General features: G+C 47.7%; 1 protein-coding gene across 3 annotated transcripts in view; it reads right to left on the bottom strand.

Moving 5' to 3' along the window:
* The window catches only part of LOC120988822 (retinol dehydrogenase 12-like), a 31360-nt gene extending 17916 nt beyond the window's left edge, over positions 1–13444 (bottom strand). Inside the window, exons 1-3 of one of the 3 annotated variants that reach the window (XM_040416549.1) lie at positions 13371–13444; positions 7966–8095; positions 1630–1872 (exon numbers count right to left, since the gene is read on the bottom strand). In XM_040416549.1, the coding sequence (XP_040272483.1) occupies positions 1630–1872; positions 7966–8086 (364 nt within the window). In that variant the 5' untranslated portion in view covers positions 8087–8095; positions 13371–13444. Of the gene's footprint in view, positions 1–1629; positions 1873–7965; positions 8096–13349 lie in introns of all 3 variants that reach the window. The other 2 variants (XM_040416547.1, XM_040416548.1) reach the window with 2 other exon arrangements.
* Between the last annotated feature and the right edge of the window lie 244 nt (positions 13445–13688).

The raw sequence follows: 13688 nt of genomic DNA, 5'->3' as shown, positions 1-13688 counted from the left end.
ACTGGGGCGGGGGAGAGCTGATGGCACTGGGGCGGGGGAGAGCTGATGGCACTGGGGCGGGGGAGAGCTGATGGCACTGGGGCGGGGGAGAGCTGATGGCACTGGGGCGGGGGAGAGCTGATGGCACTGGGGCGGGGGAGAGCTGATGGCACTGGGGCGGGGGAGAGCTGATGGCACTGGGGCGGGGGAGAGCTGATGGCACTGGGGCGGGGGAGAGCTGATGGCACTGGGGCGGGGGAGAGCTGATGGCACTGGGGCGGGGGAGAGCTGATGGCACTGGGGCGGGGGAGAGCTGATGGCACTGGGGCGGGGGAGACCTGATGGCACTGGGGCGGGGGAGACCTGATGGCACTGGGGCGGGGGAGAGCTGATGGCACTGGGGCGAGCTGATGGCACTGGGGCGGGGGAGAGCTGATGGCACTGAGGCGGGGGAGAGCTGATGGCACTGGGGTGGGGGAGAGCTGATGGCACTTGGTGGGGGAGTGGAGCTGATGGCACTGGGGGAGTGGAGCTGATGGCACTGGGGGAGTGGAGCTGATGGCACTGGGGTGGGGAAGAGCTAATAGCACTGGGGTGGGGAAGAGCTAATAGCACTGGGGTGGGGAAGAGCTGATGGCACTGGGGGAACGGACCTGATGGCACGGGGGAAAGCTGATGGCACTGGATGGAACTGATGCACTTGGGCTGATTGCACAGTGGGGAACAAAGGGTGTTGGGGACTAATGGCAGGGGGTCTTATGAGTTTTTATAAAAGAAAACAGTCTATTAATTTATTTTTTCCTATTAGATTACTCGATAAATCGTAAAAAATAATCGATAGAATACTCGATTACTAAAATAATAGTTTACTGCAGCCCTAGTCGACTGTCTCACCCAAGTGCTGGATTCATAGCATAACAGCTGTATAATGTCATCCATGTTGCTGCTTCTTGAAGTTCTACAGAGAGACAAGGGAGCAGAATCTCCTCTTCTCTGTGTGCGCTGTGTATGGGAGATATCATAGCAGCTAGTCTCTGTTCACTTTCTCAGGTAAACCAACAATTAGACATGGAGCCTGCTGAGGGGTAAACTGGTGGAAAATGCTAAATTCTAATCATTAGTGATGAGAGAACTTCAGTTTTGTAAGTTCGAGTTTGTGCTGAATTGCGTTATGGATTCCGTTACCACGGATCATAACGCAACTCCATGACGGAATTCATAACGGAATGCCTTTAGAGGCATTCCGTCATAATAGAAGTCTATGGCCAGCATAATGGATCCGTCTGGTTTCCATTATGCAGGAGAGGACTCCTGCATAACGGAAACCGGACAGATCCATTATGCTGGCCATAGACTTCTATTATGACAGAATGCATAACGGAATGCCTCCGTCATGGAATTGCGTTATGGTCCGTGGTAACGGAATCCATAACGCAATTCAGCACATACCAGAACTGGAACTTACAAAACTGAAGTTCGCTCATCACTACTAATCATATAATGACCAGAAGTAGTGTTATTCCTCCTGTACACTTACATTACAGCTTGTTCTGAGAAGTCGCCTGTAAAGGCAGGTGTGCTTTAGGTTCTCATGGCTGCCCAGTTCTGCATTTAAATGTGGATGTGCTGAAGACATACTGTGCCACTCACCATCATTGTTGATAAGAATATCAAGACGGCTCTCATTCTTCAGAAAATCCTTACAGAAATTGCGGATGCTCTGCAGATTTGCTAAGTTTAGGCTCCAGAAGCGGACATTCATACTGGCACTTTCGTTTTTGATGTCTCGAAGAGCTGCACCCCCTTTCTGGTCATCATGACTTGTGATGTGGACACGTGCACCACGTCTTGCCAGAGCAACGGCTGTCTCTTTCCCAATTCCTGATGCCCCACCTAATGTTTAAAAAGGTAACAATGACCATGATGACAACGAGTCCAATAAGAAGTTGGCATGTCAAGCTATATAGCAAAGTAAAATGAAAGGCTTGCCAGCATGCAGAGTGCCCAGGATTTCTTCTCCCGCACATAAAGACGTTTCTACTGGTACTTCACTTTCTTGTGTCGTGAGTCATCCCATTCTCTGATCCATTCACTGATCATTGTGCTCATTATTATGAGCTGTGCAATGGGGTGCTAGTGTAGTACTCAATGAAGCTATGTCTCTATGGCAATAAGGTTTCAAGGCCTTACCACCCATCAAGGCACATACCCATCTGTTCCATGGCAGCCCTGACAACCTGCTTACTGTATGTGCAAGTAGCACAGCTCCAAACACTGGATGTGTCCATCAATTACTTACTGTAGGTAGATGTTCTACTGTGAGCACTAATTTATATGGAATCAATCTACATAACGCACATAGTGAATACATGACATCAGTTATTTATAACCCAGAGCTGCATTCACAATTCTGCTAACTTCTAGGCTGAAATCTCCCAGTATTACTTGAGGGTTATTACTTACAATGTTTGCACGCAAGCTTGCTCTGGTGGGATTTTGGGAAGTATAGTACACAGGCACTGTACAGTAAAGTACACCCCCCCGCACCCCCACTACCATATGAGAGTATATGTCATAGCCAGCTTGTTCACTGTTTCCAATAATGACCATCTGAACTCAACATTTTATGAGATCATAAGGTGTAGATATATAAACTGTAAAATGGTGCTCAAAAGGTGAGGGAATAGGAGTCTGATCATTAGGGGTCCAACCGTGGTGACCCACACCAACTACAAGAACTGGGGTCCTTTGTCACCCCATATGAATGGAGTGGTGGCTCCTGGCATCTCTATGAATTCAGCATGGCGAGACAATGGACCAACATTCTTGTAAATGGTGGACGACCAGCAGTTGGGCGCCCACCAATCAAATTCTTCTGCCTTATCCTGTAAGTAAGGGATACGTTTAAAATTGGGCACAAACCCTTTAAACCATACATACTGGACTTTCCTGAGAGTAAGCAGATGCATGGTTAAAGGGATTCTCTTTGAAAAGCTCTTTTGGACAGCGGACATTGACTGGGCATATACAGCTCTGTAATAGAAGTGCAGTCTTATCGTGACCATGTAAAACATTGCTGGGCTCCACTCCAGCTAACAGAGAGGGTCTTCAACACAGGACCCACCTCTATGACATCCATATGAAAGGGGTTGGCTAATTGAAACATGCAACAACCCCTTTAAACTTCTTAGAAAGGGATGGTATATTGCTAGGATATGCCATCAGTTTATGATCTATGGTGGTCCAACCTCTAGAAGCCTCACCGATCCTGAGAATGAAGGGGCCACAGCTTTAGTTTAGCACTGCAGGCCCTTCATTCTCTTGACGTAGAAGTCGGTCGGCTGCAGTTCCCTGCACAGACGGGTAGCCAGGAACGCAAACATGCAGGGAAAGACTAAAGGGGCTGCAGCCCTCGATCAGGATCAGGGAGGTCTCAGAGACCAACACTAGGGCCGTAGCTGTAGTGGAAGAACGGGAAGCAGCTGCTATGAGGCCGAAACTCGGAAGGGGCCCGTCCGGGAGAAGGCCTGAAAGATATTATTGTCAGTACCTTCAACAGTAGCTGCCTGGTCTGGGAAAGCGATCTTCACTAGGCGCAGGAGTGAGAGTTGCATAGGAGGAGAGGGTTTCTAGGGGGGTGAGGGGGTTTCTAGGGGGGGGGGGGGGGGGTTTATGGCATTAAAATATTTGCTGTTGGGCCCAGTCAGTGCTAATCACGCCACTGACCACCACGGATCATAAAGTGGTGTCATATCCTAGCAATGTAGCAGGGATCAGCAACCTCCAGCACTTCAGCTGTTCAGAAACTACAACTCCCAGAATACTTAATTCACTTCTGTGGGAGTTAGAAGAACAGCCAAGCATGCTTACATGCTGGGAGTTGTAGTTTCACAGCAGCTGGATTGTCGAAGGCTGCTGATCCCTGCAATATACCATCATATTACAAGATGGCAAAACCCCTTTAAATCTATTTTCTTAGCAAAAAATAAATAAAAGGAATAAAAAGCATCTACTGCATGGAAGAGCCTTTGCCAAGCGGCCATCTTTGTGTTCATCGATCACTACATCTGCCGCTCATTTTCTATTGTACATGGACTGGGCGGTTTTTAAACACCATTTTGTCACTATTAGAAAACCTAGAATATAGATCCAAGACAAGCAGAGATCTGTAGTTTGTGCACAAAACAAATATCGCATTAAAGGGACACTTAACCCTGAAAAAAAACAAGCTGCTTGTCTCCAACAAGGACACAAATGAGAAATAAATTGATGGAACATCTTACGATCCCCTATCGTTTTTCTGAGTGTAATGGAAGTGGAACATGTCGATAATGAACCGGTAGCAAGCAGAGAGTGGCGGCCAGGAGATGTCACTTCCTCTGCGGGGGTGCAGTGGATTGGCACAGTTCTGAAGACACGTCAGATGTCACACAGAGACCAGGTGGCTTATGTTTCCTTTTGAAAACTCGGCTACTGACATCTCAGTAGTAATTCACTAACAGGCATCTCAATGTTCTGCTGGACAATACTGCCACTTGGAAAAAGGCTTGGACATTTGGCATCTATGGGGACTTCAGTGGCCAAAACACAGCATTCTAGGAGCCTCTGCCAGGAGATTCATGGCAGGATATCAGAGGGTTTAATAAGAGATGAAAACTTGTCTATATAGAAATGAAGACATGAGGTCATGTGGGTAATTAGCTGATGTTCTCTGTAAGTGGAGTAAAGGCAAATGAAGATGTTGCTAATACTGATGACAATGAGGGTCCCAAGTCTTGGCCAAAGCCCCAGCAGGAAGGATTGGGATTGAATGTAACATGAAATCCCACCAACAATATCTCAAGAGTGAATTACTGCAGACGACCGCTCATACATACTGTACACCATTTTATCCTTAAAAGGGTTTTCCAAGACTTTAATACTGATGACCTATGGATAGGTCATCAGTATCTGATTGGTGGGGGTCCGACACCCAGGACTCCCGCCGATCACCTGTTTGAGAAGGCATTTGCGCTCCTGTGAGCAGCGCGGCCTTCTCTGTGCTCACCAAGCACAGCGCCGCACATTGTATAGTGGCTGTACTTGGTATCGTAGCTTAGCTCCATTCTCTTCTAAGGGGTTGAGCTGCTCCTAGGTCACGTGCCCGATGAACATGTCGTCACCGGCCTAGGAAACAGCTGATCGGCGGAGGTCCACCGATCACATACTGATGACTGATCCTGAGGCTATGTCATCAGTATTAAAGTCTCAGAAAACCCCTTTAACACATAGCAATATTATAGACAGGTGGAAGCACAGACATGTCGCACATGAGGGACCAATAACTGGAACCCTATCAATGCTGTGGTCTTCTTCATCTGCTCTTGAATACACTGATAGAGGACTGGATCATCCACTTAGTGACTCTGTATCCGGATAATATTAGGCCCCTTTCACACGGGCGAGAATTCCGCGCGGGTGCAATGCGTGAGGTGAATGCATTGCACCCGCACTGAATCCGGACCCATTCACTTCAAGAGGGCTTTTCAGATGAGCGGTGATTTTCACGCTTCACTTGTGCGTTGCGTGTTCTATATTCTGTGTTTTTCACGCAACGCAGGCCTCATAGAAATGAATGGGGATGCGTGAAAATCGCAAGCATCCGCAAGCAAGTGCGGTGCGATTTTCACGCATGGTTGCTAGGAGATGATGTTAGTAAATTGATAAAAGTCAATTCACTGTATCATTTTTCCTTATAACATAAAGGAAAATAATAGCATTCTTAATACAGAATGCTTACTAAAATGTGGATTGAGGGGTTAAAAAAAATATTAAAAATTAACTCACCTCATTCTCTTGTTCGCGCAGCCGAAATGTCTTCTTTCTTCTCCTTTCAGGACCTGCAAAAGGACCTTTGATGACAGCGCAGGTCCTGCTGAATGAAGATAGTAGATTACGTCAAAGGTCCTTTTGCAGGTCCTGACAGAAGAAGAAGAAAGAAGACGATGCCGGCTGCGCGAACAAGAGGATGAGGTGAGTTCATTTTTTTATTTATTTTTTTAACCCCTCAATCCACATTTTAGTAAGCATTCTGTATTAAGAATATATAACCATGTTATAAGGGAAAATAATAAAATGAATAGAACCCCGATCCCAAACCCGAACTTCAGTGAAGAAGTCTGAGTAGTACATTCAGTTTTTTTCTCCCGCGCGTGAAAAACGCATTGCACTCGCGCAGAAAAAAACTGAACATCGGAACGCAATCGCAGTCAAAACTGACTGCAATTGGGTGCCTACTCGCGCAGGTTTCCCACAATGCACACACGACGCATCCAGAGCAAATCCAGGACGCCTGTGTGAAAGAGGCCTTACATGGCGCTGTCCAAGTTTGGATGTTGGATCTACATCACCAGTAAGGCTACTTTCACACTAGCGTTCAGAGCGGGTCCGTCTGATGTCTGCACAGACGGATCCGCTCCTATAATGCAGACGTTTGTATCCGTTCAGAATGGATCTGTCTGCATTATAGTTTGAAAAAAATTCTAAGTCTGAAAGTAGCCTGAACGGATCCGTCCAGACTTTACATTGAAAGTCAATGGGGGACGGATCAGTTTGAAGATTGAGCCATATGGTGTCATCTTCAAACGGATCCGTCCCCATTGACTTACATTGTAAGTCTGGACGGATCCGCTTGCCTCCGCACGGCAAGGCGGACACCTGAATGCTGCAAGCAGCGTTCAGGTGTCCGCTCGCTGAGCGGAGCGGAGGCTGAACGCTGGCAGACTGATGAATTTCTCAGCGGATCCGCGTCCACTCAGAATGCATTAGGGCTGGACGGATGCGTTCGGGGCCGCTTGTGAGCCCCTTCAAACGGAGCTCACGAGCGGACACCCGAACGCAGGTGTGAAACTAGCCTTAGAATCATGCACATAGTAGTATTATGGGATACAGCCGTAACCCATGGCAGAAATCACAGCACTTTCTGTTGCGTGTTTTCATTTTGAATGCTGCAGGCCCGCTCATGGTTTAGTTCCACTGAATACAGCTACACTACTGTGCGGCTTTCAAAGGTGTCTGAGCGGTAACTGCGCCAAGAAGGGACGTGCATTCTGGAAACCTGCACGGGAAAAATCTTCAGCCGCACGAACTCCCATGGAAAACAAAGGAAGGTGGTTTTAGCAACAAATCTGTGCTGAAAACTGAGCCCCCCACGAGTGTGAACATACACTAAAAGTGTTGTACAGGACTAGAAAAACATGGCTACTTCCTTCCAAAAATAGCGCCAAACCTCTGTACAGCTTTTTTGTGGCACTGCTGCTCAGCCCTATTGTCTTCAATGGAGCTGAGGTGTAATACCTGGCACAACCTATGGCCTGGTGTGGCACCATGTTTTTCTTAACCTCTTCTTTCCCATCAACGACACTGGAGATTGATTGAGGGGACGTCATGTATCTAGACAAAGGAATTCCTTTGCTTGTCTGGCAGAATCCTGTTGGCGCATTTGTATTTTTATGAGGTTTGGGGTCAGAAGAGGAAGACTGAAAGACCACCCTGAGTCATGACTTCTCATTCGTTTGCCCCTAGACTAATTTGTAAGATTTGGCGCACTGCAGACGACATGATAAATAAAAAAATAATGGCTGCACACACATATAAGCAGTAGAGCTGAGAAATGGGGATCATTCTAAATTCAAGTGGTACTATACCTACTATTGGAATCAATGGAAGCTCTTAGCGCACATTTTGATCAAACTTGTGTCGGGCCCATCTACTAGGCGTCAAGGTGGCTTCCGTGGACCGGTCCCTATCACTAATATACCGCCTCTCCTGGACTTATCCAAGTCCACATTATCAGGGCAGTGAAGGAACCAGCTTCATTTGTACTTTGCTCAGACGACATGGTTAGATCCCTTGTTGAGGGATCATAGGAGAATTCAACCATGACCAGATAAAGGCACAGCTCTGCCGTGTGGTGTGACGGGACATGTTCTTCAGAAGCTCGCTGACCTGTTATGAGGACGGTTTTGCCATCCAGTCTTTTTGGATCAAGACACGGCCGTCTGCTCTTGAAGCGCCTCTGAAGCAAGGTGAAGAACAACGCGGCCAGCACGGTGACAAGAACATACATGGCTGCTCCCTGCAAAATACAAGAAGAATATATGCACAGAGGCCAGCAATCAAGTCCACACATTAATCCGGAAAGATGACCTTTTTACAATGGTTGACAACTGGTGCATTTTTGGGGGTGCTGTGAAAGTCCTAATCAAAAATGACATCGCAGCCAGTGAAGGTCAGTTCGCAGTGTTCGCCAGTGAACACATGCGGGCTGCCATCTTTAGTAAGGTAGACTCACCCGTCCGGCAATGCACAGGTAAGCCCTTACCTGTGCCAGTCTGAGATCAAATGCAGTCACCGGGAGCAGGCAGTTCCGAGAACAGCTGCCGGGGGCCTTCATCGGGCTGTTCTCAGAACTGCCTGCTCCCGGTGACTGCATTTGATTTCAGACCGGCTTCCGGCACAGGTAAGGGCTTACCTGTGCATCGCCGGACGGGTGAGTCTACTTCACTAAAGATGGCAGCCCGCATGTGTTCACTGGCGAACACTGCGAACTGACCATCACTGATCACAGCTATCAATGGAAGTCCTTACAGGCCAAGTAACGTGTCTGACAACACCACAAGGGCACACAACCCTGAACCTATCCTTAGAGCGCTGTGTATGGGGAACATACCCTAAGTATTTTTTTGGCACCTGAGGATTTTTAGTGATTTTGCACAGTGGGGTAGATTCATCTAAACAGTATAAAATAAAACAGGCCTAGCCCTGTTTCACACTTGCGTTGTGGTGTTCCGGTTTTGAAATCCGGCAGAGGATCTCAAAACCGGGTCAGTTTTGTCCCCATTAATTGTCCATGGGGACAAAACTGATCAGGATGCTTTCCGTTCCACCTTGTTTTTTGTAAGCTGCGGTTTTGCGTCTGGTCTGCAAAACGGAACAAACCGGATCTGGCATGAAAATCAATGTCGGTCAACAGTGCCGGATAGCTAAAATAAACGGATCCGGAGCCAATTGACTTACAATGATTTTTATACCGGATTGTTTTTTTCAGTTTAGATTTAATATACCGTATTTTTCGCCCTATAAGACGCACTTTCCCCCCCCCAAAAGTGGGGGGGAAATAGCAGTGCATCTTATGGGGCGAATGCTGCTGATTTTGGCAAATTTTCAATAATACACCCGCCGCGATGCCGCGCGGCGGGTGTATCAGCTGTGAGGGAGGAGAGGCTGGGGGCCGGCATCTGCTTTTATAATGACAGCGGGGCTCGTGCAGTGACTGTATTCTACTACACGGGCCCCGCTCACTGTATAATCGTATCTGTAATAGTTAATTATGTATATACCGGTAATCGCATAATCAGCGCCTGTATTACTTACAACTACAAGCGCTCGGTAGGTAGCAGAGAGGAGGCAGGTCGGGAGGACGGGCGCTGGCAGCGTGAGTAACTATGTCACGCGCTTGCGCCACTACGTCACGCGCTTGCGCCGCCCACTTTATGAATGGAGCAGGCGGCGTGGGCGCATGACGTAGTGACTCACGCTGCCAGCGCCCGTCCTCCCGGCCTGCCTCCTCCCTGCTACCTACCGAGAGCTTGTAGTTGTAAGTAATACAGGCGCTGATTATGCGATTACCGGTATATACATAATTAACTATTACAGATACGATTATACAGTGAGCGGGGCCCGTGTAGTAGAATACAGTCACTGCACGGGCCCCGCTGTCATTATAAAAGCAGATGCGACCCCCACCCCCTGTATTGAGGGTCATTCACTACAGGGACACTGTTATGGAGGGGATTTGTGGTTGACACATAGCATAAGATGCTATATATGTGTCATCCACAGATCCCCCCCCATAACAGTGTCATACACAGATCCCCATAACAGTGCCATCCAGAGACCCCAATAAGAGCCACCCACAGATCCCCCATAAGTGTCACCCAGATCCCCCATAATTGTCACCCACAGATCCCCCATAACAGTGCGTCACCCACAGATCCCCCATAACAGTGCGTCACCCACAGATCCCCCATAACAGTGCATCACCCACAGATCCCCCATAACAGTTCGCCATCCACAGACCACAATTAGTTCAAAACCCACCAAAAGCACACCTATTGGTTCAAAATATATTTTTTATTATTTTCCTCCTCAAAAACCTAGGTGCGTCTTATGGGCCGGTGCGTCTTATAGTGCGAAAAATACGGTAACCAGATACGGCCGTACATCTGGATGTATTAAATGGCACGGATCGGTGTAATTCTGGTTTCAGAGATCTTCTGCCGGATCTCAAAATCGGAATTAACAACGCAAGTGTGAAACAGGCCTTACCTAGGCCCCTTTCACACGAGCGTGACGGATTAGGTCCGGATGCGTTCAGTGAAACTCGCACCATTTTGCAAGCAAGTTCAATCAGTTTTGTCTGCGATTGCGTCCAGTTGTTCTGTTTTTTCGGCGGGACTGCAATGCGTTTTGATGCGTTTTTCACGCGTGTGATAAAAAACTGAAGGTTTACAAACAACATCTCCTAGGAACCATCAGTGAAAAACGCACTGCAACCGCAGTTGTTTCCGGATGCAATGTGTTTTTCACTGAAGCCCCGTTCACTTCTATGGGGCCAGGGCTGCATAAAAAACACAGAATATAGAACATGCGGTGATCACGTAACGCAGAACTGATGCGTGAAAAAAACGCTCATGTGCACAGACCAATTGAAATGGGTCAGGACTCAGTGCGGGTGCTAGACGTTCACGTCAGGCATTGCACCGGCGCAGAAAACTCGCTCATGTGAAAGGGGCCTAAGGGTACTTTCACACTAGCGTTTTTACAGGATCCGGCAGGGTTCAACAAAAACGCCTCCGTTACTGATAATATGAACGGATCCGGTTGTATTATATTTAACATTGCCAATCTATTGTGTCAGAGAAAACCGATCTGTCCCCATTGACTTGCATTGGGGGTCATGCTGCGGTTTGCTCTCCGGTATGGGAACGCAACGGAATGAATTTTGGAGCATTCCGTTCAGTTTTATTCCCATTGACAATGAATGGGGACAAAACGGAAGGGTTTTTTCCCCAATATTGAGCCCCTATGACGGATCTCAATACCGGAAAACTAAAATGCTAGTGTGAAAGTAGCCTTAGTTTCCCACAGCAACCAAAGTCCACCTTTCATTTCATTTTAGAGCTCCTTTGGAAAATGAAAGGTGGAATCTGATCGGTTGCTATGGGCAACTAAGGCTACTTTCACACCTGTGTTTAGGTGCGGATCCGTCTGGTATCTGCACAGACGGATCCGCACCTATAATGCAAACGTTATTGCATGATAATGCAAACGGATCCGTCCTGACTTACACTGAAAGTCAATGGGGGACGGATCCGTTTACAATTGCACCATATTGTGTCAGTGAAAACTGATCCGTCCCCATTGACTTACATTGTAAGTCAGAACGGATCCATTTGGCTCCGCATCGTCAGGCGGACACCAAAACGCTGCAAGCAGCATTTTGGTGTCCGCATCCAGAGCGGAATGGAGACTGAACGGAGCCAAACTGATGTATTCTGAGCGGATCCTTATCCATTCAGAACGCATTAGGGCAAAACTGATCCGTTTTACCGCTGGCGAGAGCCCTGAACGGATCTCACAGGCGGACCCAGAGACGCCAGTGTGAAAGTAGCCTAAGCCAGTTCTGTTGATTAATCTCTCCCAATCTGTACGTGAGATTTGTCTAATCTCCTACACTTTGCTGTTACTGTATTAGGGCTCATGCACACGAACTTATTTTTCTTCCTTGTCCATTCCATTGTTTTTTTTACGGACCGTATACAGAACCATTCATTTCAATGGGTCCGCAAAAAAAACAGAAGTTACTCCGTGTGCATTATGTTTGCGCATGTCCGTTCCGCAAAAAAATAGAACATGTCCTACTATTGTCCGCATTAGTACTGTTCTATTAGGGGCCAGCTGTTCTGTTCCGCAAAATACTGAATGCAGACGAATGTCATCCGGATTTCTTTGCAGACCACAAAATACATACGGTTTTGTGGATGAGGCCTTGCACTAGTTTTTCTGCACAAAAATTTGTGCAAAAAAAAATGCACTTAATCTGCAGTGTGTGCGGGTAGCCTGAGGGTGGCGACACATGATGCAAGTTGCATGCGTTTTTATTCTGCAGCGTCATACATTACCAGCAAAGTGTATGAGATTACGATATTCCCACGGACACGTCGCTTTTTTTCCTCAGGTGCGGAAACTGATCTGCTGTGCGGATTCTGAAATCTGTAATGTGTCAACTGTTGTGCTTTTCTTGTGTAGATTTTACACTTTTCAATGGAAGGGCGACATCTGCTGAAAATCCGTATAAAAAAATGCATAAAAACCGCACCAAAACCGGGTGATTTTCCACAGATCTCCTCCTTGCAATCCAAAGGGTAAAATCCGCACAAACAACTGACACTCTGCAGATTTCAGAATCCGCACGGCAGGAAAAATGTAAGGCCCCTTTCACAGGAACAAATTTTCTGCGCTGGTGCAATGCGTGACGTGAACGTCTAGCACCCGCACTGAATCCTGACCCATTCATTTCAATGGGTCTGTGTACATGAGCAGTTTTTTTCACGCATCGGTTCTGTGTTGCGTGAAAATCGCAGCATGTTCTATATTCTGCGTTTTTCACGCAGCCCTGGCCCCATAGAAGTGAACGGGGCTTCGGTGAAAAACGGAAGCAAGTGCAGATGCGATGCGTTTTTCACTGATGGTTTCTAAGAGATGTTGTTTGTAAACCTTCAGTTTGTTATCGCGCACGTGAAAAACGCATCAAAACGCATTGCACCCTCGCGGAAAAAACTGAACAACTGAACGCAATCGCAGACAAAATGGACTGAACTTGCTTGCAAAATGGTGCGAGTTTCACTGAACGCATCCTGACCTAATCCGTCACGCTCGTGTGAAAGGGGTCTAAAGCGTCCATGGGATGGGTCTAATCTCGTACACTTTGTTGGTCCTGGATTACGCTGCAGTGTTTCTGCACGAGAAAAAAGGCGTCATCCACGGCGTGGGCAGGTAGCCTATGGGTGCACCAACGCGCTTCTTAGTACCAGCCTGTGTTTTAGGACAGTGCCAGGTCTCAGCTGGTGTTTTCCAGGGTTTTAGAGTACATTTGTGCCCATGATAAATTCCAGGTGTAGTAGCTGGGTTTGTCACCAGGCACATAAGGAGCTACTATGGGAAAGCACAGATAAGAAACAGCCTGTAACACACACAGCTCTGCTCCATCTAGGCCCAGGTATATTACAGATGAGTGCAGGCCTATTCTGTCCTAACGACACACGTACAATGGACAGCGGGGACCTTACCCACCGGGCACACCGCTCCACTAGGGGAGAAGGAGATGCTGCTTCCTAGAGAGGACCGCTGGTGACGTCACGCCCATGTGACCAGACCTTCCTGTGGGCGGAGCAATGCTAGGAAGTTTACCGAACGGCGTGGTTCTCCCGAGGTTTCTGAGCAGTTGCCGCCGACATCCGCCCTGTGTGCTGGGGGATCATCATCATCCGTATCAGGGGTGGGGGGCACTGGGCTACAATGCTCTGTGGGTGTCCTGGGATGCTCTGCGGGGACTGTGGTTGCAAGGGGATGTAATGGTCTGTGGGTACAAGGGGATGTAATGCTCT

The sequence above is a fragment of the Bufo bufo genome, chromosome 2 (genome assembly GCF_905171765.1).
Source record: "Bufo bufo chromosome 2, aBufBuf1.1, whole genome shotgun sequence".
NCBI lineage: Eukaryota > Metazoa > Chordata > Amphibia > Anura > Bufonidae > Bufo > Bufo bufo.
The sequence above is the reverse complement of the archived record's forward strand: the minus strand, read 5'-3'. Positions and strand labels throughout refer to the sequence as shown.